At 41.5% G+C, this 27,699-nt stretch overlaps 1 protein-coding gene across 2 annotated transcripts in view; it reads right to left on the reverse strand.

Moving 5' to 3' along the window:
- CHRNB3 (cholinergic receptor nicotinic beta 3 subunit) overlaps window positions 1-27,129 on the reverse strand; it is a 31,653-nt gene extending 4,524 nt beyond the window's left edge. The window contains exons 1-3 of one of the 2 annotated variants that reach the window (XM_047856422.1): window positions 27,075-27,126; window positions 17,976-18,127; window positions 16,775-16,819 (exon numbers count right to left, since the gene is read on the reverse strand). In XM_047856422.1, coding sequence (XP_047712378.1) covers window positions 16,775-16,819; window positions 17,976-18,127; window positions 27,075-27,126 — 249 coding nt within the window. Of the gene's footprint in view, window positions 1-16,774; window positions 16,820-17,975; window positions 18,149-27,074 lie in introns of both variants that reach the window. The other variant, XM_047856421.1, reaches the window with a different exon arrangement.
- Between the last annotated feature and the right edge of the window lie 570 nt (window positions 27,130-27,699).

Consider the following 27,699-nt stretch of genomic DNA (forward strand, 5'->3'; position numbering starts at 1 on the left):
GGTAACATATTGAAATATGCATGATGCCTGAAAAAGTATGAGACTGTACACTCCAGGTGAGACATTGTCTATCTGAGACAATATTTGTGAGGCTTGATCCTTGGAAAACAAATTTAAAAGGATATGGCTCATTAAAAAGCTACAAGCTAAAGGATAAAAGATTGTGTGACTATTTATGGAAACCCATGTATATGAAGATTGACAGTTTAAGAGCCCAAACTAATAAAGTATTTACCATGTTTACTTGGTACTCACAGGCTTCTCTCTTTTTACTCTTCCTCTGCCTGTTTTGAAAAGCAGGTGCATTTTCCTTCCTATGAATAATTTGTCTCCTGCTAAGGAGACTTGTACCACCAGCAGCAGGTCTGAATCTCAGAAATGTTCAAGGGAACCCAGAGTAGCATTTTTTGTTTTCCTCTCACTTGGCTTACTTCTCAAAAATTTACGTACAATAAAATTCACCCTTTTTGTGTATGGTGTTCTATGCAAACAGTTGTATAATCACTGATGCCATCAAGACACAAGAATGGCTCTGTTGCCCAAAAAGTGTTCCTCGTGTTGCTCCTTTGTAATCCACTCTCCCATTCCCAACCCCTGGAAACCACAGATCTAGTTTCTGATCCTATAATGTTGCCTGTGGTCATATAAATGAAATCATACAGGAGAGAGCCTTTCAATACAGATTGCTTTTATTGACCATAATGTATTTGGGATTCTTCTATGTTATATTAGTGCTTTGTTCATTTTTTGTGTGTGTGATTTGTTCATTTTTATTAGTGAGTAGTATTCCCTTGTATGAAAATACCACAATTTATTATCCTTCTCCAGGAAGGGTATTTGGATTCTTCCAGTTTAAAAAAATTTTTTTTTAAATGTTTATTTATTTTTGAGAGAGACAGAGACAAAGGGTGAGTGGGGGAGGGGCAGAGGGCGAGAGGGAGACACAGAATCTGAAGCAGGCTCCAGACTCTGAGATGTCAGCACAGAGCCTGACATGGGGCTTGAACTCACAAACTGTGAGATCATGACCTGAGCCAAAGTTGTATGCTTAACCGATTGAGCCACTCAGGAGCCCCTGGATTCTTCCAGTTTTTAATGATTACAAATTAAGTCCCTATAAATATTTTGTGCAGTTTTTTGAGTGAAAAACATTCTTTCTTTCTCTTGGTTAAATACCCAGGAGTGGGATGGTTGGGCCATATAATAAGAGTATCCATTTTTAAAAATATTTATTTATTTTTGAGAGAGAGAGAGTGGGAGAGGGTCAAAGAGAGAGGGGGATAGAGGCTCAGAAGCGAGCTATGCCCTGACAGCAGAGAGCCTGATGCAGGGCTCAAAACCATTAGCTATGAGATGGTGACCTGAGCCAAAGTTGTATGCTTAACGGACTGAGCCACCCAGGTGTCCTAGTAAGTGTATGTTTAACTTTATATGAAACTGCCAAACTGTGTTTCAGAGTGACTGTATCATTTAACATTCCCACTAGCAATGTATGAGAGTTCTAGTTCTTTAGTCTTCTCCAGTACTTGGTATTGCCTCAGTTTTTATTTTGATTATAATAGTTATGAAATGGTATCTCATTATGGTTCTTAATATGCATTTTCCTAATGACTAATGATGTTGAACATCTCTTAGTGTGCTTATTTGTCACCCATATATCTTATTTGGTGAAGTGGCTGTTAAATCTTTGGCATATTTTTTAATCAAGCTGTTTGTTTTCTTATTACTGAGTTTTTAGACTTCTTTTATATATTCTGGATAAGAGCCCTTCATCAAATATTTGATTTGCAAATATTTTCCCACAGTCTGTGGTTTCTTAATTCTCTAAACAGTGTCTTTCATAAGACGGATGTTCTACACTTTGATGAAGCTTATTTTACCAATTTTATTTTTTAGGAATTATGTCATATCTAAGAAATATTTGTCTAACTCACAAAGATTTCTCCTATATTTTCTTCTAGAAATTTTGCAGTTTTTTGGGTTTTACATTTAGATCTAAATCCTTATTTGGGGTTAATTTTTTTTATTGTGATGTGAATATAGAATGAGGTTTTTGAGTTTTTTCACATATGGATGTCCAATTGCTTCTGCACCTTTTGTTGAAAAGATTAAACATTCTCTATTGAATTACCTTTGCACATTTGTCAAAAATCAATTAACTGTATATGTGCGTGGGTCTATTTATGAGTTCTTTGTTCCATTTCATTAATCTGTGTCTCTCCTTTCCCTGGTACTACACTCTCTTAATCTCCATTGCTTTCTAGTAAGTTTTGAAATCATATAATGTGAGTCCTCCAACTGTATTCTCCTTTTTCAAAATTGTTTTGGCTATTTGAATTCCTTTGCTTTTCCATATAAATCTTTAAATCAGGGGCACCTGAATGGCTGGCTCAGTCAGTTAAGCAACCCACTCAGGTCAGGTCATAATCTCACAGTTCGTGAGTTCAAGCCCTGCATTGGACTCTCTGCTGTTAGCACGGAGCCCACTTCAGATCCTCTGTCCCCCTCTCTTTCTGCCTCTCCTCCACTCATTCTCTCTCTCTCTTTCTTTCTCTCAAAATAAATAAATAAACTTAAAAAAATTTAAATCAGTTTGTTGCTATCAACAAGAAAAATCCTTCTGAAATTTTAATTATGATTGACTTGAATCTATAGATTGATTGGGGGAGAACAGACATCATAATATGAGTTTTCTGATCCAGGGATATCATTTCTCTCTCCATTTATTTGGGTCTTCTTTGATGTTTTTAAATCAGTGTTTTGTAGTTTCAACTTACAGACCCCATACATATTTAGACTTATACCTAAGTATTTCATTTTTTTGGTTGGTTTTTTTGTTTTCTGTTTTTTAAGAGAGATATATAGCTGATAGCTATAAAGCTTATTGACTCTGTACTCAGGCTAAAACTAGCTTTATTCCATCTTTTCCTCTGGTAAAAAAAGAAAATGAAGATAATAAAAACAGAAAAGTTGGCCTTACTGGTAAAATATCTGACAAAAGGTGGAGGAATTATACAAATAAGCATGTTACACAGTGTTCAAGTTCGGTGACAAACGGGGAGAGAAATTATGGAATGAAGATGAACTGTAATAACAGAAGCCTTTGGCTGACTTCTACTTATGCAAGGCTTTGTTCGAGGAGGAAGTGGCATGTCAAGAGATCTTCACAGAAAGAGGAGAACAATGAACTAAGAAATAAAGTCGATATGTATTGCCTGCTGCCTCCAATTCACCTGCCCTTCTCCCGGTAAGAGCACCCCCCATTTCCTCATGGAGAACCACCTCACTGCACTGTCACCCACCAGCTGGGGGTGGATCTGACTCTTCTTTCTGGCCCAGAAATGGGGCTGTACCTCACACCTGCCCACTGTGATCAGGGACAGCAGGTAACCAAGTTGGAAACAATGATATACCATGCATCCTCTGGAACCACTGGAAAAGAGGCTGGCCTTTCTCTTTCTTGAAAGAGAACTTGAACTTGAACACAGGAAGCACTTTGAGGCTGGAGCTCATATGGCCACCTTGCTGCCATTAGAGGAGGGTTGAGATGAGAATGGGGTCAACCCAGAGGACGAGGAGCCCAGAGACACACAGAGGGAACGCTGGGCCCCAGGAATATTGCTTGAGTCCCTGGATCAAGCTGCATGTAAAGCTAGGCTTGTCCCTGGACTTTCCAGGTTGTGAAAGCCAATACGTTCTATTTTTGCTTATGCCAGTTTGGGTTGCGCTCTCTGTCACTTGCAACTAAAAGGTTCTCAGGTGATCCCTGGAGAATCTGAGCAGGTCTCAGGCAGGCAGTGAGTCCCAGGGACAGACACAAAGAGACAGATTGGCTGGGACTGTGCTTTTACGTGCTAGCTCCATCTTGAGCGGACGATGTTGGTGAGCTCAGCCACCAAGTCCAATCTCACTCTTCCTCCATTTGGAGCATAAAGATTGCTGGGAACAAACTTGCCTGCTTCTTGGATCCAGGTTCCTCTCTCCTCCAGGCACAGCTGTCTTTTCTTATGCCCGCTTCCACTTTGCAGAGAAGGTGGATAGCTACAATTCTGGGGCCCCTGCCTTCATGCAAACCCCACCAAACAAATAACTGGTTTTACAAACCATTCTAAGGGAACTGGGGCATGCCCTAGGGTGAGGGACTTTTCAGTCAGAAGGGTTTGTGTTGCTTAACTGGACCTCCAACCGCAAGATAAACATCTGTGGCCAGAGATAACAGAGTGGTAGTGGTTCATTGGGCTCACAGTTTGCAGGGAATTAATGCATTCCACAAGTACCCAAGGCTGAACACACCACTGCCATGTGCTCCCAGCCTGGGGCTGCCTCACACAAGAAGGCACTGCCGTTTGGGTATAATGATAGCGAACCACAGGATGGACAGGGGAGGTAGTTCTGAGCAGACCACCTTTAAAGCTGAGACCAAAAGGGAGGAAGCAGCCGTGAGTGGTGGTGTGGGTTAGGGAGAAGTAGGAGGGCGTGGGCTCCCACCTGGGGTAGGGGTGAACGAACGATGAGTAAGGGATGCGTTGAATCCTCAGGGAGCACATAAAGCGATCTACAGTGATTTAGGTTTTGTTTCTGACCAGTAAGGAGAAAGGGACTAGCTGGGACTCTTGGTGAATGCTGCTTACCTTGGAGTATCTGGAAGAGAAAGAGCACTGGACTAGAGTCAGAAGCCCTGAATCCTCCACTTGTACTGTCCTGTACTGTTTGTACCCCTTACGGGGTGTCCTTCTGTAACCAGACCTGGGGAATCAGAATGTTCTCCCTGACACATCCATCTGGAGAGCTTCCCTGGATTTCTACCAAAATGTGTGTCCATCCCGATGCTGACAGTGCCCCATGCCCCAGGAAGAAGAAGACATGTGCTGAGTCAGCAGTGTCAGGGTGAGGATTCAGAGCCCCCTACCCCCCCCCCCCCCCCCCACCCTCCGTCCTCTATCTTGCTAGAGAGGTCTGAGGCTTTCTGGTCACTTCCTGCTCTGTCTGAAATCCTGGGGGCAACTGGAGACTAATCTCCTGTCTCTCCCTTCTTATAGTAAGGGCTTAGAAATAATATCCTATGTTCATATAGCACGACCTGGCCAAGATTCTAAAAGCCCTTTACAAACATCAGCTCTACCTTGAAGTAGTCAGTTCCCAGGCTGAGAGCTGTGTCATTGCAGAAAACGGGAGAGCACGGGGTATGTCAGGGCCAAATATCAAAGTTAATCTGTGACTAAGAAAAAAATGGAAAAAAACTTTCTTAATTCTGAACAGTGCAATTTCAAATCCATATCATGTACATTCCCTTGTCCTTTCTTACATACATTATCTGAAATAGCAGTCATAAATATCTAGCTAGTATCCAGCACCAAATTTCATTTAAATGTAAGTCAAAGACATTTTTTTAATGTTTATTTATTTTTGAGAGAGAGAGAGAGAGAGAGAGAGAGAGAGCAGGGGAGGCACAGAGAGAGAGGGAGACACAGAATCCGAAGCAGGGTCCAGGCTCTGAGCTGTCAGCACAGAGCCCGACACGGGGCTTAAACTCACAGACCACAAGATTGTGACCTGAGCTGAAGTTGGACACTTAACTGACTGACACACCCAGGTGCTCCTAAAGACTTTTTTACTACAGAAATAATCTCCTAGTTATTCTTAGTTTAATACTAAGACCAGGAGGTAGTAAGGAACAAATAATGCCTTGATTTGTAGCCCCTGAGGCATCCCTGGGATCTTCAATTATCTTAAAGTCAGGTGTGAAATTCTTTTTTATTTATTTATTTATTTATTTGTTTGTTTTGAGAGAAAGAGAGAGAGAGAGAGACAGACAGACAGCATGAGTGGAGGAGGGGAAGAGAGAGAGAGAGAGAAACCCAAGCTGGCACTGTCAGCGCAGAGCTTGACATGGGGCTTGAACTCACAAACTGTGAGATCATGACCTGAGCCAAAATCAAGAGTCAGATTCTCAACCGACTGAGCCACCCAGGTGTGAAATTCTTAAAACCAAGCTAATGTTGATTCATTTATCCTTAAAGATAACAACATGACACATTATGTGTCCCACATTCCCATTATATCCATGAGGTGTTAAGGCTAAGAAACAGGATTTGTCATTAAGGATGAAAAAGCCTACAAAGGTGGCAGCAAGAAATGAAATTTATTGAGTCCCTACTACACGCCAGAGAAGGTACCAGTCACATTCACACATATGATCTCATTTAACCTCTTAACAACCCAGGAACTAGGCATTGCCTCTATTTTACAGATGAAGAGATTGAGGGTCAGAGAGACAAAATGACTTGCCCAAGTTTACAGAGCAGGATTTCTGATTCCTAACTCCTAATTCCTGCTCAGTTCTTACTCAGGGTCCACTTGACCAAGAAGACCAAGCTTGCCTCCTTTGCTAAAGCCAGAGTGAGGCTGTAGAGAAAAAAGGAAAAGAAGATGTTGAGGAAAGAAGGTCAGAGATAAATCCACAGACTTGAAAACATGCCATTGCAAGTTGTGGAAAATGATCAGACTTTGGGAAGATCTCCCTGACCTTTACAGCAAGGCTGTCCCTTCGATAGCAGGTTGGTTTCCGATTTCTTCTCAAAGACTAGCTCCAGGGATCTATCCCATAAAGCCTTCATGTGTTTGCTAAACTTTTTGTTGATCTAAAACAGGAATCAGCTGTTGGAGAAACAAGGCTAGTTTGAGATGTTGGCCTTGGCAGACATTCAGGTGGTTTTATTTTCCTCTGGAAGACAAGGGGGGTAGAACAGAAAACTCTTCTCAGCTACTCACTCAGAATCTTACTGTCCTATTGGTGCGTATGCCCAACAGTGACTAGCCCAGCATGTTACACTGTGCCCAGTGCATAGTAGGTGCTCAGTAAATGCTTCTTGGGTGAGTGAATTTGACATCTGTTGTCATAGTAATTATTCACATGATAATATTTAGGCCAAGGGCTCAACTCTTTATCAGTAAAGAAAGGGTGGTTTCATTTTTCCATTACCTTTAAGGTGCTTGCAGTGCAGTTTTCCTAAACTTGGCACTAAGTACTTTCTTGTGTAGTCTTAGTGAGTTGGTGTTAATAATCTATTTATGATTTATAGGGTTTTGATTACTCTCTGGAAGTAGGAAGGAGGGAGACAAATGAGTTTCCAAAATAAAATCAATAAAATAAAAATAGCTCCCCATAGAGGACTTTCTCAGGATGTCGCTAAATTTGTGCTTGACAAAGGTCTTTGGTTGAGAGGATGGAGGAAAAATGTCTAAATATACCAGAGGAAAGTAACGGAAATAGCAGACAAGACAGAAGAACTGCATTTAAAAAAAAACAAAAACAAAAGAACAAGCATTTCAGTTGTGGAAGCTGCCCTGAGATGTGATTTTCTCCTAAGTAGGTAGAATTTTATTCTCTCTGTGATATGAATCAGGGAGCATCTTTCCATGTCCGAGAGGGACAGGAGAAAAGGAGAGGCTTTTATCACTTTTGTCTTTATTTTGAGCGAGGTATACGGGGGTGACTGGAGAGAGTTTCCTGTCAGTTTGCTCTGGTGTGAGATTGGGGTAGTTCTGTGCTTGGGAAAAGCTCATGACTTCTGCACCTTTCTGGCTTGCAGAACTTCTATAGATCCTGTAAGACCTAACTTAAATATTTCCTCCCTTGGAAGCTCCCCCTGATTTTCTCCCTGTCTCACTGTCATTTGTGTAATGACATAGTACTTATGTAGATTTTCCTTATGGTGTTTATCATATTACAGTCATTATTTTTTACACAACTAACACTATGTCCTCTCCTTGAAGGCAGGGCTGTATTTTACTCTTCTTCTTCCCAGGGATCTAGCAGCGTGGCTGACATCTGGCAGGCTCTCAATAGACCCTGTGGAATGAATGGCAGATCGAGTGAATCTTTACTTCATTCTCTCCTAAATGCCCTTCTAGACCATCAGATGTCCCAGCGGTTGAGACATGGAAAGCCAAGGACTAGGAACTAGTCTCCCCAGGAGCAGCGCTAAGAGAAGAACTGGACATCTTCCATCAGCTCCCTCGTCTGAGGCAAGGGAGGATTTCTCCACGTTAGCCAGACTTCACTTAACAATGCCTAACCTTGGCCAAGTCAGTTCAATTCATCCTAGAACCTACCTCATAGGCGGCTGTGAGAATTACAGGAGTTCATTCCTATGACAACCCAAGCAGAACAACCCAGCACTTAGGAAGTGCTCAATAAATCTTAGGTATGATTATTAGCTACTCTGAAACTGAGATCTGTGTGTAACACCAATAGTAGCTTTTTTTTTTTAACATCATTTTTATCTTGTTTTTAACGTCTCTTTTCTTTTATCCTTTATCTTTCTTTTACCTTTTTAAAGAGCTAGGGGAGCCTGGTTGGCTCAGTCGGTGGAGTGTACAACTCTTGATCTCAAGTTGTGGGTTCGAGCCCCATGTTGGGTGTACAGATCACTTAAAAATAAAATCTTAAAAAAAAAGTGGGGCGCCGGTGTGACTTAGTTGGTTAAGCATCCAACTATTGATTTCGGCTCAGGTCATCAGACAGGTTTGTGATTTTGGGCCCTGTGTTGGGCTCCTTGTCAGGCTCTGTGCTGACAGAGCAGAGCCTGCTTAGGATTCTCTCTCTCCCTCTCTCTCTGCCCCTCCCCTACTCACACATGTGCACTTGTGCTCTCCCTCTTTCTCTCTCTCAAAATAAATAAACTGTAATAAATAAATAAGAATTTAAAAATTAAAAAATAAAAATGTAGATCACAGCCTGATGGAGTTAAGTGCCTCCTATTCCATGCAGCCTCCCTGCCTGCCACCATGCTGTAGAATTCATCTTTCCTTTTTGCTCCCATAGTGTTTGTGCCATACGTGGCATGTACATGACATTGCACTCCCAATCCAATCTGTGCGAGCAGGATAGCTATGATAATATTCTCTGTGGTTCAGGGGCGCCTGGGTGGCGCAGTCGGTTAAGCGTCCGACTTCAGCCAGGTCACGATCTCGCGGTCCGTGAGTTCGAGCCCCACGTCAGGCTCTGGGCTGATGGCTCGGAGCCTGGAGCCTGTTTCCGATTCTGTGTGTCTCCCTCTCTCTCTGCCCCTCCCCCGTTCATGCTCTGTCTCTCTCTGTCCCAAAAATAAATAAAAAACGTTGAAAAAAAAATTAAAAAAAAAATTCTCTGTGGTTCAATGAAATGCACAGAGGTTTCTCATACTTTGGCTTTTCCCACGATTTAGAAGCAGGGCTTAATGTTTAGTGCAGAGGCTGGATATAGCAGAGAAGACCGCAACTGGGGAAACCGAGATTCCAGCCAGATCAATCACTAGAACCTTCTGTCTCTGTAGGCAGGGGTAATGTGATACCTGCCTTGCTAATTCCGAGTGGTTGAGAAATGTAAATGAGAGAAGAGAGATGACAACCTTTTGCAAATTAAATGCAATGAAAGTCCATTATTCTCTGGCTAACATTAAATAGACAAGAAATAGCAAGTACTGGCGAGGATGTGGAAAAAAGGGAACCCTCATGCACTGTTGGTAGAAATGTAAACTAGTGCAGCCACTGTGGAAAACAGTGTGGAGGTTCCTCAAAAAATTAAAAATAGAAGTATCAGATGATCAGGTATTTACCCAAAGAAAATGAAAACACTAATTTAAAAAGATATATGCACCCCTATGTTTATTGCAACATTATTTACAATGGCCAAGATATGGAAACCCAAAGGTCAATCAATAAATGAATAGATAAAGAAGGTGTGGTATATATACACAATGTAATATTACTCAGCCATAAAAAAGAATGAGGTCTTGCTACATGGTGGACTTGAGAGTATAATGCTAAGTGAAATAAATCAGATGGAGAGAGACAAATACCATGTGATTTCACTTATATGTGGAATCTAAAAAACGAACAAACAAAAAAGCTGAAACAGATCCAGATCCAGAGAACAAAGTGATGGTTGCCTGAGGGGAAGGGGTGGGGGGGGGGGGGTTAGGCAAAAAGGGTGAAGCAGTGTAGGAGATACAGACTTCCAGTTATGGAATGAATAAGTCACGGGGATAAAAAGTACAGCATGGGGGATATGGTCAATGGTACTGTAATAGTTTTGCATGGTGACAGACGGTAGCTGCATTTGTGAACATAGCATAAGGTATAGGCTTGTCGGATTACGATGCTGTACACCTGAAACTAATGTGACACTGTGTGCCACTATACTTTATTGAGAAAAAGTCTAGTATTATTGCGACTTCTAAAAAATGGAACCTAAGTGAGCAGGCTGGCTTTTGTGAGTGTCAGCTTGCCCCACTCCTACGATTTCTCTTGCTCTGTTTTGGGTATTGGAGATTTTTAGGTTTTGACTCTGTGTTGACCTGGAAGCATCAGGTCACGATGATGCTGGTGGCCTAACTTTGCTGGAAGTCATTTCCAAAGTCGTGGCTAAGGTCAGAGGAGCTGTGACTTCTTGTTGTCTCTCACTGAAATGAGCTCATGTTTTCAAAACCTCAAGAAAAGTGAAAAGTACCAATATTAAAGGCTAAGAGCCCCTGGACCACTGTTTTATGTGAAAGATTAATAAAAGTTTAATCTCAAGGAGCAGTTGGAGGAGGGCATGTGTGTGAAGCAGTGAGAGGTTTTTTTGTTTTATTTCTGTTAACTTCTTAAACCTATCTGCATAGGTACATAGAAAAAATATGCTTATTTAAATCGTATTTTTTTAATGGAAGTCAAAAGACAGCTGGAGTAGCCATACTTATATCAAACTAGACTTTAAATTAAAGGCTGTAACAAGAGATAAAGAAGGTCATTATATAATAATTACAGGATCTATCCATCAAGAAGAACTAACAATTATAAATGTCTATGCGCCGAATACAGGAGCCCCCAAATATATAAAACAATTACTCACAAACATAAGGAACCTTATTGACAAGAATGTGGTAATTGCAGGGAACTTTAATACCCCACTTACAACAATGGATAGATCATCTAGACACACGGTCAATAAAGAAACAAAGGCCCTGAATGATACATTGGATCAGATGGACTTGACAGATATATTTAGAACTCTGCATCCCAAAGCAACAGAATATACTTTCTTCTCGAGTGCACATGGAACATTCTCCAAGATAGATCACATACTGGGTCACAAAACAGCCCTGCATAAATATACAAGAATTGATATCATACCATGCATACTTTCGGACCACAATGCAATGAAGCTTGAAATCAACCACAGGAAAAAGTCTGGAAAACCTCCAAAAGCATGGAGGTTAAAGAACACCCTACTAAAGACTGAATGGGTCAACCAGGCAATTAGAGAAAAAATTTAAAAATATATGGAAACAAACAAAAATGAAAATACAACAATCCAAACACTTTGGGATGCAGCAAAGGCAGTCCTGAGAGGAAAATACATTGCAATCCAGGCCTATCTCCAGAAACAAGAAAAATCCCAAATACAAAATCTAACGGCACACCTAAAGGAAATAGAAGCAGAGCAGCAAATACACCCTAAACCCAGCAGCAGAAGAGAAATAATAAAGATCAGAGCAGAAATAAACAATATAGAATTTAAAAAAAACTGTAGAGCACATCAATGAAACAAAGAGTTGGGTTTTTTAAAAAATTTTTTTAACGTTTATTTATTCTTGAGACAGAGAGAGACAGAGCATGAATGGGGGAGTGGCAGAGAGAGAGGGAGACACAGAATCCAAAGCAGGCTCCAGGCTCTGAGCCATCAGCCCAGAGCCCGACGCGGGGCTCTAACTCACAGACTGCAAGATCGTGACCTGAGTTGAAGTCGGACACTTAACTGACTGAGCCACCCAGGCACCCCAAGAGTTGGTTTTTTGAAAAAATAAACAAAATTGACAAACCTCTAGCCAGGCTTCTCAAAAAGAAAAGGGAGATGACCCAAATAGATAAAATCATGAATGAAAATGGAATTATTACAACCAATCCCTCAGAAATACAAGCAATTATCAGGGAATACTATGAAAAATTATATGCCAACAAACTGGACAACCTGGAAGAAATGGACAAATTCCTAAACACTCACACACTTCCAAAACTCAAACAGGAGGAAATAGAAAGCTTGAACAGACCCATAACCAGCGAAGAAATTGAATCAGTTATCAAAAATCTCCCAAGAAATAAGAGTCCAGGACCAGATGGCTTCCCAGGGGAATTCTACCAGACATTTAAAGCAGAGATAATACCTATCCTTCTCAAGCTATTCCAAAAAATAGAAAGGGAAGCAAAACTTCCAGAATCATTCTATGAAGCCAGTATTACTTTGATTCCTAAACCAGACAGAGATCCAGTAAAAAAAGAGAACTACAGGCCAATATCCCTGATGAATATGGATACAAAAATTCTCAATAAGATACTAGCAAATCAAATTCAACAGCTTATAAAAAGAATTATTCACCATGATCAAGTGGGATTCATTCCTGGGATGCAGGGCTGGTTCAACATTCACAAATCAACCAACGTGATACATCACATTAATAAAAGAAAAGATAAGAACCATTTGATCCTGTCAATCGATGCAGAAAAAGCATTTGACAAAATTCAGCATCCTTTCTTAATAAAAACCCTCGAGAAAGTCGGGATAGAAGGAACATACTTAAGCATCATGAAAGCCATTTATGAAAAGCCCACAGCTAATATCATCCTCAATGGGGAAAAACTAAGAGCTTTCCCCCTGAGATCAGGAACACGACAGGGATGTCCACTCTCACCGCTGTTGTTTAACATAGTGTTGGAAGTGCTAGCATCAGCAATCAGACAACAAAAGGAAATCAAAGGCATCAAAATTGGCAAAGATGAATTCAAGCTTTCACTTTTTGCAGATGACATGATAATATACATGAAGAACCCGATAGACTCCACCAAAAGTCTGCTAGAACTGATACATGAATTCAGCAAAGTTGCAGGATAGAAAATCAATGTACAGAAATCAGTTGCATTCTTATACACTAATAATGAAGCAACAGAAAGACAAATAAAGAAACTGATCCCATTCACAGTTGCACCAAGAAGCATAAAATACCTAGGAATAAATCTAACCAAAGATGTAAAAGATCTGTATGCTGAAAACTATAGAAAGCTTATGAAGGAAATTGAAGAAGATATAAAGAAATGGAAAAACATTCCGTGCTCATGGATTGGAAGAATAAATATTGTTAAAATGTCAATACTACCCAAAGCTATCTACACATTCAAGCAATCCCAATCAAAATTGCACCAGCATTCTTCTCGAAGCTAGAACAAGCAATCCTAAAATTCATATGGAACCACAAAAGGCCCCGAATAGCCAAAGGAATTTTGAAGAAGAAGACCAAAGCAGGAGGCATCACAATCCCAGACTTTAGCCTCTACTACAAAGTTGTTATCATCAAGACAGCATGGCATTGGCACAAAAACAGACACATAGACCAATGGAATAGAATAGAAACCCCAGAACTAGACCCACAAAAGTATGGCCAACTCATCTTTGACAAAGCAGGAAAGAATATCCAATGGAAAAAAGACAGTCTCTTTAACAAATGGTGCTGGGAGAACTGGACAGCAACATGCAGAAGAATGAAACTAGACCACTTTCTTACACCATTCACAAAAATAAACTCAAAATGGATAAAGGACCTGAATGTGAGACAGGAAACCATCAAAACACTAGAGGAGAAAGCAGGAAAAGACCTCTCTGACCTCAGCCGCAGCAATTTCTTACTTGACACATCCCCCAAAGGCAAGGGAATTAAAAGCAAAAATGAACTATTGGGACCTCATGAAGATAAAAAGCTTCTGCACAGCAAAGGAAACAATCAACAAGACTAAAAGGCAACCAATGGAATGGGAAAAGATATTTGCAAATGACATATCAGACAAAGGGCTAGTATCCAAAATCTATAAAGAGCTCACCAAACTCCACACCCAAAAAACAAATAATCCAGTGAAGAAATGGGCAGAAAACATGAATAGACACTTCTCTAAAGAAGACATCCAGATGGCCAACAGGCACATGAAAAGACGCTCAACATCGCTCCTCATCAGGGAAATACAAATCAAAACCACACTCAAATATCACCTCATGCCAGTCAGAGTGGCCAAAATGAACAAATCAGGAGACTATAGATGCTGGAGAGGATGTGGAGAAACAGGAACCCTCTTGCACTGTTGGTGGGAATGCAAATTGGTGCAGCCACTCTGGAAAACAGTGTGGAGGTTCCTCAAAAAATTAAAAATAGACCTACCCTATGACCCAGCAATAGCACTGCTAGGACTTTACCCAAGGGGTACAGGAGTACTGATGCATAGGGGCACTTGTACCCCAATGTTTATAGCAGCACTCTCAACAATAGCCAAATTATGGAAAGAGCCTAAATGTCCATCAACTGATGAATGGATAAAAAAATTGTGGTTTATATACACAATGGAGTACTACGTGGCAATGAGAAAGTATGAAATATGGCCCTTTGTAGCAATGTGGATGGAACTGGAGAGTGTGATGCTAAGTGAAATAAGCCATACAGAGAAAGACAGATACCATATGTTTTCACTCTTATGTGGATCCTGAGAAACTTAACAGAAACCCATGGGGGAGGGGAAGGAAAAAAAATGAGGTTAGAGTGGGAGAGAGCCAAAGCATAAGAGACCCTTAAAAACTGAGAATAAACTGAGGGGTGATGGGGGGGTGGGAGGGAGGGAAGGGTAGGTGATCGGCATTGAGAGGGCATCTTTTGGGATGAGCACTGGGTGTTGTATGGAAATCAATTTGACAATAAATTTCATATATTAAAAAAAAATTTATGATTTAGAAAGTTTTAAAAATAAATAAATAAATAAATAATATTTTTATATCCACATTACTGGCTTATTATTTTCTCCTGGATTTAAAATTCTTTTTTCATGTTTATTTATTTATTTTGAGAGAGAAAGAGAGAAGCAGAGCACAAGCAGAGGAGGGGCAGAGAGAGAGGGAGAGAGAGAAAATCCCAAGCAGGCTCCGAGCTGCCAGCACACAGCCTGGCTCAGGGCTCAAACTCACAAACCGTGAGATCATGACCTGAGCCGAAGTCAAGAGCCAGGTGCTTAACTGATTGAACCACCCAGGCGCCCCTCTTCTGGCCATTTTTTATTTGCATGTAAAATAATACGCAGATTCGTTTCATAACTTGCTAACATACCTACCAGTTTAAAAATTGGAAGACTAGAGACTAGTAAAAATGGTAGTAATTCTGTAGCTCTGACTAAAGTTTTTGGGTGGGAGATATGTAATGACACTAAATGAAGACAAGGGAATCTTCCTACAATCTCCACCCACTGTTCCTATAAACCATTAGCAGAACTGAACAATGTCTCCTGAACTTGAATAGGTAATTAACTTACTTTAATATAAACAAACAAAAAATATTATGTATGTATGTTAACATCAAGTGAGATATTTAGGACATCCTCACCAGGAAGATTTGAAGTCTGGGAAAATAAGCCATAGCTGGACATTCAGTGAAAAACGAGTAATTGCTAATAACAATAACAACAAAAAACAACCAATGAAACCAAACTTCTCACCTCCTTTCAAAGAAGTGTCAGTATTTTGTCCTTTATGTCACATATGCAAAAGTAGGCTTTGAAGGGTAGTTATTCCCTGACAACTTTGGGTCAAGCCCCTCTGAACAGATGCTTAGGAAACAGGCTGTAATCAAGCTAAAAGCAATCATCTAAGCAGAGAGCTAAAAATAATTCAAAATGCCTTTTTTAGGGGTGTCTGGGGGGCTCAGTCGGTTAGGCCTCCGACTCTTGATCTCAGCTCAGGTCTTAATCTCCTGGTCGTGAGTTCAAGCAGGGGTGAGGGAGTGCCTTGGTGGCTAAGTCTTAAGTGTCTATTTCTGCTTGGATCATGATCTCGGAGTTGTGAGATTGAGCCTCACGTCTCCATGCTGGGTGTGGAGCCTGCTTTCTCTCTCTCTCTCTCTCTCTCTCTCTCTCTCCCCTCCTTGTGTTCCCTCTTTTAAAAACAAATGCCTTTTGGGGCACGTGGGTGGCTCAGTCAGTTAAGCGTCCGACTTCAGCTCAGGTCATGATCTTGTGGTTCATGAGTTCGAGCCCCATGTCAGGCTCCGTGCTGACAGCTCAGAGCCTGAAGCCTGCTTGGGATTCTGTGTCTCCCTCTCTCTCTGCCCCTGCCCCACTCATGCTCTGTCTCTCTCACTCTCAAAAACAAACATTAAAAAATTAAAAACAAAAAACAAATGCCTTTTTAGTTATACCAGGAAAATATGTATTCATTATTTTGTTTCAGGCTTTACTTTGTTCTGAAATTCACTTTGTTCTGTCCTACCTGTTTTCTCTTTCTAGAAAGGGAGCGAGAGGAAACATTAGGGGAAGAGTCATCCTGTGGAGGACCAGTGGGGATGAAGGACAGTTTAAGATCCCTGGTTGCCTGCTCCAGTTGCAGTGCCCTAAACGGAGGGGGGAGGGGTGCAGGAAGCAGGGGGGTGGGGTGAGGGAACTGCGCTCTGCAATCTTTCCCCACTTACTCCAAGTAGCCAGGGAGTGGGCCCAGGCCTCCGTGTCAGAGTCTGCTTGGGGCATGCTTTTGAGCCTCCAGGACCAGCTCTCCCACTCTTGCAAAAGGAAATGAAAAGTAATAGACCCTTCCTAACCATTCCCAGATATCTTACTGAGGAACCCAATATGCTGTGTAAGATAATTATTTTTCAAATATTATTTAGAGTCTTTCTAAATAGAAAAGAATGTAAATAATTAGGTTAGCAGATATCATGCTTGGATTGACAGTTACCTGTTTGAGCCACACATTTGTTGTCATCAGTTGATTCTTTTCATCCTAAGAAAATGGCAATTAGAAAAATGTAAATTCAAATTAAGTGAAGTCTTTGAGATTTATTTTGTCAGAAAGACCTCCCTTTGCTTAAAATAAAAAATAATAATTAAAGCAAATAGCAGCTCATTATGGTGATCACATAACCCAGGGGTGCCTGTGTGTCTTAGTTGGTTGAGTGTCTGACTCTTGATTTCAGCTCAGGTCATGATTCCAGGGTCGTGGGACCAAGTCCTGCATCAGGCTCTGTGCTGTGTGTGGAGTCTGCTTGGGATTCTCTCTTTTTCTCCCTCTGCCCCTCTTCCTGACTTGCTCTCTCTCTCTCTCTCTCAAATAAAAAAAATTTTTTTAATTGCATAACCCAGAGAGTATGGTAAGGCCGCAAAGTAAAAATGAATATTAGTTAAATCAGAGATCGGTTTTGCATGATTTTCTAGAAGGAATCCTTGGGCATTGAGTCAGCTGAGGTAGGTGAGTGTGCAACTGGTAGGGCAGGGGATTTAGGAAACAGGAGACGATTATTCTGGGACTTCGGGGACCGCACCAGAATGACTTTGCAGAACTGGCTTAACGTTCACTGGTTTCCCAGGAACGAAATCATGTCAGAAGTGGGAGCCCAACAGGAAAATGAGCAGAGAATGTTAAGGTCCGGGTGGTGTCAGGGGAACAGGTGGAATCCTGAGGGGATTCAGGAGGGTGATGAGTCACCAGGCGCTCACGGGGGTGCTGGCAGCATCTGCCCTCTCTCCCTGTAGACACCCCTGCCAGCCCTCACGCAGTTCGGGTGACACCGAATCAGCCCAGGGGACACTAATGAGCCCTTGGCTCAGTTCTCTCTTCTCTCCATCTCCTCTGTTCTCCCTGGGTGCTCATCCTGGTTCTCAGCAAACCCGCCAGGGACAATGTCTGTCTTAACAACCATATCCATCCCCCAGCAAAGAGGTGCACACTCATAGTGCCGCAATGAAAATTTACTCCCCAGCACTTCTCATTCCTTCCTTGGGTCATTTCACTGGCCTCTTGGGGCAGATTTTCTCTCACAGTAAGTTATTTTTAAAATTGAAATGGTAGACATGGGGAAAGAAAACAAAATAAAGTCTTAGATTCACAAACAGGTTAAGGAATGCATGTTCTTTTTAGCTTAGTGCCAAGGATTACTCACCACATCCACGAGCTGAGATATTTTCAATCCAAAATATACTTTTATGGTGTCATTAGAATTTAATACAGGACGAACCCATTTCTGATAACCTTGGAATAAGCGTCTGAGGAGGGCGTCTTCATTTTCAGCAATTGAACTGAATCCTGCAGCAGCTGTAAGATCATGAGCGAAACCTGAATTAATGGGAAAAGTATAATGGCTGGTTTAGCATCCTGTGGCCTGAACCTTCAGGTGTTCAGCAAAGGCAGCTTTGCATATACAGGGGTTCCCTAACCATTCCCCATGCCCACAACACATGGCTGAAAGTAGATTCTATGCTTTACCCAGAGCTTTGCTCTCTCATGGGATTTTCCCACCATGAGGTCAGCACCTTGATCCCCAAACAATCACCCACAGCCACCCCCTTACCCTTGACCTCACATCTCACCTGAGATGCCACCTCCTTACAGACATGGTCTCTGCCCCTGTGCTATCGTCCACTACTGCACCCTCTCTGGCTCCATCATGTCCTTACCACAATGTGTTGTATACCTGTCATCATCTGTCCTTCCCTTGAGCTCCATGATGGCAGACATGGTATCCATTTTATTTGATGATGTTTATCCAGCACCTAGACTAGTGCCAGCCCACAGCACATACTTATTTTATTTTATATCTATTTAATGAATAATCCAATGACAGGAATATGTCAGGGCCATTTTTCATGCATTTGGCACGTATCCATTGAGCACACATATCCACTGAGCACCTACCACATCCCCTGTGCTGTTCTTTTTCCTTCCTCCTGAGGAAGTCTTCCCTTACAAAGACCTTCCCTGGTCAAGAACCAGGTTCTAACACTCCTCTCTGCCCCTACATGTCTGAGAGCCCAAGAAACACCCCAACTTCAAGCTTTGACCCTCAGGCTGAAGAAATGGTCTAGGAAAGCAGTCTAGAGATACGTTTTGTTTCTTTTCAGTGTTATGCTATCAAACATAAAACATGGCAGCTTTATTGTTGCTGTTTTTTTTTTAAGTTTACTTATTTACTTTGAGAGAGAATGAGCATGGGAGAAGCAGAGAGCGAGGGGGAGAAAGAATCCCAAGCAGGTGCCATGCTCAGTGCAGAGCCCCACAGGGGGCTCAAACTCATGAACCATGAGATCAAAAGTTGGATGCTTAATGGACTGTGCCATCCAGGTGCTGTTATTATTGCTGTTTTAGATATAGCCCCTTTCTTCATATATCCAGTGCCCTATTAATCTCCTACAACAACTCATTCTGCGCTGTATGGCTTACCGTAGGAAACCTTTTCTTCTGCTGAGTGACACATGATGGGCAATGATCATGTACCAGACACCCCGAAGTTTACCCAGTAAAACCCAAAGATTCTTAGCAGGAAGAAGAGCAAACATTCCTAGAATGTACACGAGAACTTCACTTTACTAAGGGAGTAGCAATTCAAAATGCACCCTTTTGTTTAAAAAATTGAACCATAAATAGCCTACAGTAGTATATTAATTTCAGGTATACAACATAATGATTGAACAATTATGTACAATACTCAGTGCTCATCATAGTAAGTGCAATTACGATTTGTCACCAAACAATGTTATTACTGTCTTATTGACTATATTCCCTATGCTGTACTTTTCATCTCTGTGACTTAATTTATTTTTTATTTATTGTTGTAACTGGAAGTTTGAAACCCACTCGTAATGCTCCTAGGGGTAAACAGAGGTGTCAATAAGATGGGTTACATACTCGGGCTGCTCCCACCCCTTTCTCTTATGTTCCAAAAAGTATATGAAAATGCAAATGAGTGATGGAGAGAGCTTATGTTTGTACTTAGTTATCTGAAAAGCTAACTGTTCTCAGGGAGCCTGGGCGGCTCAGTCGGTTAAGCATTGGACTCTTGATTTCGGCTCAGGTCGTGATCTCACATGATCTTTGTGCACAGCACAAAGCCTCTTTGGGATTCTCTCTCTCCGTCTCTCTCTGCCCCTTCCCCCTTCCCTCCCCCTCGCTCTCTCAAAATAAAAAAATAAACTGGAAAAAAAAAGCTAACTGTTCTCAAACTTTGATACTTCAGTTCTTAACAAGCAGAGCAGCACGAAGGAGCAGGTCAGCTGGGTGGCTGCCAGGACAGCACTCTGCAAAACCTTACTGGAAGTGGAGGGAAGGTAGGAGTTGAAATTCCCCGAAGCCTCCTGAGGGATGGAGTGTTCACCTGCTCAGGCTAAACTTCACGAATTCCCTACCCCACATCTGGTCTTAACTTCCTTCAAAATACATCATAACTCTGATTCTTTCCCACCATCTCCACTGGTACCACCTGAGTCACAAGTTCCATCATCTCTCTTGGATTCTTGTGCTCCTTCTTCCTGCCTTCCACTCTTGCCCCTTTTACAGTTCATTTCCTGCTCAGCAGATGGAACCAGATCTTAAAGGCAGAAGAGGTTTATGTAACTTCCTGCCCAAATCCTACAAATGGCTTCCCATCAAACGCAGACAGACATCTCACATCCTTGCCATGGTTTCCCAGGCTCTTGTATAGCCCCTACCCTCTCCCACTCTGCCCTCACCCCTCCTCCCCAGAGCTTCAGGTCCATCTGCTCTTCCAAGAACATGCCTGTAGGCTTCTGTTTGGGGAAGACTCTTGCCCTGAAGAGGAATCCATGCTCATTCCTTCATTTTGTCCCATCTTTGCTCAAATGTCATCTCCTTGAAAGGTCCTTCTGGGTTACACAATCTAAAATCCCTCCTCACACTTTATCCCCTTAATGATGCTTTATCTTGCATGGGAGCACTGGAACATATTATATGTTTCTTTGTCTATTGTCTGTCTGCCCCATTGGAAAATGCCAGCTTCATGAAACCTTTCTTACTTCTGTCTCCCAGCTCCATGGGGCCTGGCACATCATGGCTGCTGAGCACACCCTTGTGCAGCAACATAGTGAGCTACTTTGCTGAGTGGTGTTTGGAGAATTTGGGCCAGAGCTGAATTTATCTGGAGGGGAGAGAAGCAGGGAGGTCACAGCTGTCCTCCCTCGGCCTCCCCTGGCAGGAGAATATTGTTGGGTGGGCACCATGACAGTGACTGCTGGTTCCCTGCTCAACAGCCACTTACCCTTTCTTTTTCAGTAACGGATGCTATGTTTATTCAGAATTGAATGGTGCCAGGTTAAAATGTTCCCTTCTCAGGCCCCTTACAGCTAGGGATGGCCATACGACATATACATGCCACTTAAATCCAAACAGAAGCCACAGGGTGAGGTTTGTAGGAAATACTGTTGAAGAGGATGGACTTGGTCCAATATGCACATTTCACCTTTCATCTTTCACCCTTTGCTCCCTTTTCTTCCTGCCTAGAGGTAGAACATGGCATCTAGGGATATGGCCACCCAGGCATCTCACAAGCCTGATGAAAGCTACACACATAAGATGGCGAATAGAAGGGCAGACAGAGCGCGGGACCCTGATAGCACTATAGGACCATCAACCAGCCCAGGACCGCTCGCCTCCAAATTTCTTGGTGTGTGAGAAAAACAACCTTCCCTTTTGGATAGGCTCTTATGGCCATTGTTACACGAATCTGAGTGTAGTCCTAGTGGCCAAGAACCCAACGGCACTGCCCTTCCCTAAAAGCCCTTGTGTCCCAGTTCAGCCCAGTGAGAACAATTTACTTAAGACACCACCTCACAATGGATGGAGACACTCCAGGAAGGGTGAGAACAACTGAATAACGTCTGAACCAACGCACACACACACACACACACACACATACACGGACTTCTTAGCTTGGACAACTCTAAGCCATTATAATTCTGAGAACAGAAATTGTACTTTTGAACTCCCTTTCCTGGAAGGAAAATCTTACTGTCAGTTTGCAGGGAGGTAGACTTACACATTATGACCTTGACAATCCCCAGCTGTTGCCACCCTCAAAGCTGTACCCTCTGTAAGAATGATTAGATCCTGCTCTTTGTCGGGATCTAAAGGGAAATAAGCAGATTTGCTCTTTGAGGGAACTTCGTATGTTTTGACCCATGTTGCCAATGTCAGAGGGTGAGCTGTTGTCTGAATCAAGGCACAAAAAGCATAAATCTGTACTGGCCGTTATGGACTAAATACTTGTATGCCTTCAAATTCCTGTGTTGAAGTCCTAACCCCCAATGTGACTATATTTGGAGACAGAGCCTATAAGGAGGTATCTAAGGCTAAATGAAGTCATCAGTGTGGGGCCCTAAATCAATAGGACTGGTGTCCTTATAAGAAGCGGAAGAGACATGAGAGCGCTCTCTCTCCCCATGCAAGCACGAGGAAAAGCCAGGTAAAGACACTGCCAGAAGACAGCTATTTACAAGCCAGGAAGAGAATTCTCACAGAGACCATTTTTGCTGACACCTTGATCATGGACTTCTAGGCTCCAGAACCGTGAGAAAATAAATTGCTGTTCAGCCACACAGTCTGTGGTATTTTGTTATGGCAGACTGAGCTGACTAGACCCAAACAGATCTTACAAAAAAAAAAAAAAGCCAAAGTTTTAATGCTTTCTGCCTAAATCTTCAACCTTCCTGAACTTCCCCAAATAAAAGTTGAGGTCATTGATGTTACTGAAGCAGATGTAGACGATAGCTCTGGAAATTTTCTAGTTTGTCCTTGCAAAATAGAACATTATAACGAAAGGAAATTGTTTCCACTGTTGATTCTTTGAGACTAGCGACTCAAGAAATACTTTGTGATATTTGGGGAAAGAACAAATGAAGGAGTTAACACACAAAAGCTCCAATGGCACTTTCTGTGCACAGAGGGAGGAGGAGGCAGAGTGACCCCAGCTCACTGATCTAGAGGATGTAGAATCGCAGATGTTCTCAGGATTTCTAGGACAAGGGGTATCTGTTTTAAGGAATATCTGGATCCCTGAAAATCTGTGTGTAAACCAGTTTTGTAAATGGACTTGTATTTTAAATAAATTAGACAAGATCAATATTCTAAGATACATCTCAGCAATGCACTGACAAGTCAACAAACTGCTCTTGGAAGCTGAGTGACTCCCTGAGTGGGTGCTTGCATTTCCCAAAGCCCGCTTTATGAAGGAGGGATGGGAGAACATTTGTATTCATAAATAATACCAGCACTAAATAAGAAGGACAAGTGAAATGATGACGAAGTGAAGACAATGGAGCTAGAAAGGACTTTGAAGATGTTCTAAGTCCCTCATTCTACAGATGAAGATCCTGGGGTGCCAAGAGGGGCAGTGACTTACTCAGGGTCAACCTAGTTAATGAGTGGCAGATGTGTTCATGTCTTTGAACATAAATTTGTTGTTATTGCTTTTTTTTTGTTACTGTGTTGTTGTTAGCATTGTATTTACCAAAATACTTTACTTTAAAGCGATCTATTGCCAGGAAGAATGATATTCTAAAACCAGGTCGCAGATAATATTTGTTTGATGGTGTAGACAGACACTCAATGTTGGTGATGGTATTCCATAATCCAACTCAATCTCCCTCTACTGCAGTTGGGACCTGGCAGCTGGCTTGGCCCTGGTGTCCCTTGAATGGGCACTGAGGTCACTCTCCTTAGAGATGAACACCCAATGCTTTATAGTGGGAGCAATCCTGCTTCAGACTTGACCATGGTCCCCTCCCTTTCTTTGCATTAAGTCTTGCTTTGCACCCCTTACACACACACACCCCCCCACAGACTCATACTCAAACACACACACTTAGTCTAATGCACATCTTCAGAGGATGTGTGCTGCCTGTTACAGCTTGTCACCATTTCTTTTGGTAAAAAGGAATTTCATTGCTCCCTTAAATCCTGATTCTCCCCCTTTATTTTTCTCCTCTCCCTATTTAATCTTTGTCTCATTTTCTTTGTCAAAATATTTCTCTTGGGACGATGTAAGCAACTCTGCAGGTGGAAGGCAAGAAGAGGGAGAGCACATGCAAGTGATCAGACAGGTGGGGAGCTCTCTGCCTGATTCCAGTAATTTCCTCCATGTGGAACTCAGGCTGGGAAAGTGCTCTAGGAGGGCACTCTGCTCTTGGCTCTGGACATGGAGTCTCTTGCCAAACTCGTCACTCGTTAGAACAAGAATCCAACAAATATTTATTTAACATTGAGAGCCACTGGACTCAGATTTAGATATATGAGTTTTGGTCTTGTTTCCAAACCAGGCAATCTTCATTAAGCAAGGCATTTAAATTCTCCCAATAACAATAAAATGGTGGATGATTGGTAAGCCCCTACCAACTCACACATGCTTTATGTCCATGAAACACCCATAAAATATGACCTATTAATGCCCAATATTTACTATTCTGAAGACACAAAAAAGAGCCAATGTTTAAGATGTGCCATTGATTGGAGGACATCGCTCCTGGCTGCCATTTACTGCAACAGAAGAGGCATCTGGGTAAAGATAACTGAAGCTATGAAGGGATTAGACAGGACTCACTACCCATGAGGAGGTTAGGGCTCTCTCAACCCCTATAAGTGGAATCATGAGAGATTTGGATGAGGTATCCAGTTCCAACTTGAGGCAAAGAAATTTTCTTTGAAACTTATAACTTGACATTCTGGCCTCTTTATTCTTCTTGACCATGTTTCTTTTCCTTTCTTCAGGCTCTCAGACTTTCTGGTCTCTCCTCACCCAATTATCAAAACCCACGTTCTGGGACATCTGGGTGGCTCAGTCAGTTGAGTGTCCAACTCTTGATTTCAGCTCAGGTCATGATCTCATGGTTCATGAGATCAAGCCCTGCATCGGGCTGTCTGCTGTCAGTGCTGAGCCCACTTTGGATCCTCTGTTTCCATCGCTCTCTGCCCCTGCCTTACTCATGCTTTCTCTCTCTCTCTCTCAAAAATCAACATTAAAAAAAAAACACTTTCTGCAAAGTTTTGACAAGTTCATGCACGCTGAGGTATAAATAACTGATAAGACTTAATCAGTGAAAATTCACATGCTTATTTATGGTTTTATTGAAGACAACATCATTGTTTATTCTTAGCTAAGAGAGTAAAAAAGTTATTAAGACTTTTAAACCTTAGCAAATATGGTTGGGAGAGACACATTTTTTTTGTTTTGACACTTTTTGGTATATTTTGGTTTTGTCCTTCTATTGTCACCAGCCTGTCCAAAAAAATCATACCACAAATAGGCTGGCTTCTGCTGTCAACACATAGAGCTCAGCCTCAGGGTGAAATCAAATAATAAATATTGAATGGATTCTTGCTAGCGTGAGAATTTATTAGAATGATTTTGTTTTTCCCCCTCTCTCAATCCCATGCTGGAATCATTCCTAGGATACAGGACACCCTCAGTAAATATTTATTGAATGAATAAACACATGTCACCATGTGGTAAGAATGATGGGAAGATGAGTAAGAGACAGTCCCCTGTTTCTGGGAGCAGACACAAACCCACAAAGCATGAATTCGCAACAGAAGAGATGTCACATGCCCATACACAATTATTCTTTCCACCAAAGCCAGAAATATAAAAATGAGGGGTTGCCCCTTGTGATTTGGAAAAGGTAGTTTTGTGTAACAAAAAGAAGCCATTTCCTTTGCAATGAAAAGTAAAGTTACAAAACTTAAGGAAAGGTGCTACTGATCTGAAAATAGAAATAGATGCCAATGGATCTCGAAATATCCACAAATGTGAGAGTTACTACAAGTTATTACATAGATTGATTATAGATCTGTGACAGACATCTATAGCACAGTATAAATTCCCAAACTCTTGCAGCCTATGCAATGGAGAATGAGTACCAGTCTCCCCTCTAATTCCAGTTTTCTTATGTAACCATCATTGTGTGAGGAAGAGGATCATAGGTGAACTAAGAGGGTTTACGCCAACTCCCCCCACTTACCAGTGAGCGACTTCCCTAGGGAAAGAATGGTAAGAACCCATTCTTTCACAGTAAATAGGATAGTGCATTAAAGAAGAAAAAACATCAGACACATGTGTATTAATTGTATGCTAAAACACACAGAAGTTGATGATTATTTTTACGACTGACCAACTGCATTTCAGACTTTGCAGGAACCAAATTTAGTGATATTTGAAAGTGGGTGTGATGCCCTCTGCACTTAAAAACTACTGGTTTTGAGTCCCCAGTATGAGGAAAGGCTACATTTTTAAAGATATGATAATGTTCAGGTATGTTCGTGCCTAGATTTGCAATCTAGGATTTATTCAATCTAGGATTTATTTCAGAACTTGGGCAGATCTCAGTGCCTCTGGCTCTCCATCTGAAAATAGCAGTAGTCAAGCATGGCAAAAATACTAGCGAGAAATGAATACAAATTGCTAATGGGGCAACAGTGTGTTCTTGCCATCTGGCTCCTGGCTCTAAATGGTTTCCGCTGCAATGGGAAAAGATTTGTGTTCTGAAGTTACATAAAAAGGGAACTGATTCCCAAACCCAGATAACTGGCAGGTGCAAATGACCATCTCCCCTAAACTTTTCAGTTATTTTCTTCCTCTTTCCATTTCTCTTCTGTCTGTCTGTCTCTCCCTCTCTCCTTTTACGTGCCCTCTTCCTTTATTAAGAATTCCCCTACTTTCAGGTAGATAGTAGTCACAGAAAACTCACACATGTTCATAGACATTTGATGCATACTTTTGCTTCATTGTGATATACAAACATACTAAATATATCTACACACAAATTAAACTTTGTAGATAGGTCTACAGGATAGATGGGATAAAATATACACACAGATATAGTGATTATTAGTAGATATGATATAAAAATGTTGATGTAGTAAATTGCTGTGCCAAATATTTTAACAATTCTGAGTAGCATCCAGGGCATTGGGTAACATTTTTCCTGCTTTTATATCTTCCAACCAAGTTCATGATTCAAAAGCAAAAGCACAGTAAATGACAACAGCGTAAACATTATGGAATTCATAGGTGTGATGATTTCTTTAGCAATATACAGATTTCCTAGAATTACTCATTGGAGCCACATTTTAAAAGTTATCCTAAGATACCTATACATTACATTTTATCATCCTAACATTATGAATACCGTATTTCCACCTCCCTGGCTTAAATAGTTTTGCGGTGATGAAGTTTTAATTTACTCTAACTTGAGCTTACCTGAGGGAATGACACCAAGGACAATGAGCAGCAGGATGAAGGCTGGCAGCATCATGATGTCAGGCTAGGAAAGATAATTTCTTCCTTTATAACAATATAGCATTTCCATCAGAAAGGGAGGTTTTGAAAAGAAAATGCAGTAGTTCAAAATCCGAAGTGGAACCCGAGGGGGAGACACCTGAAGTGGGAATAAGACCGTCTCACACCATCTCACGTCAGTGTGATGGTTCTTAAACTACACTTCATTGATTTCCAGTGAGCTGTCAGAGCGTGTAAGTCTAAAACGTATCTCTGGGTCCTAACTCCTGACTTATTAATCTGCTCTCTCACAAGGAGATGCAGGGCAAAAGGGAAAGGATGAGGCTGGACCACTTCTGAATGTTCTGTGGTATTTTGCTCACGGTTGGAGATCTGAGCAAAGGAGAAAAACTACATTTTATCACATGCGTCACGGAAGTTAGTGAGAAGTTTCTCATACATATTATTCCTCTATTGTCTCTTTATTTTGGACTTGGAGCTTAGGAATAATGACTATGAGGGGGTTAAGAGGTATAAAATTCCAGTTATAAGTCACGGGGAGGTAATGTACAGCATGGTGACTATAGTTTGTAATACTATTGCATAT

Source organism: Prionailurus viverrinus, chromosome B1 (genome assembly GCF_022837055.1).
Source record: "Prionailurus viverrinus isolate Anna chromosome B1, UM_Priviv_1.0, whole genome shotgun sequence".
In the NCBI taxonomy this organism is placed as follows: Eukaryota; Metazoa; Chordata; class Mammalia; order Carnivora; family Felidae; genus Prionailurus; species Prionailurus viverrinus.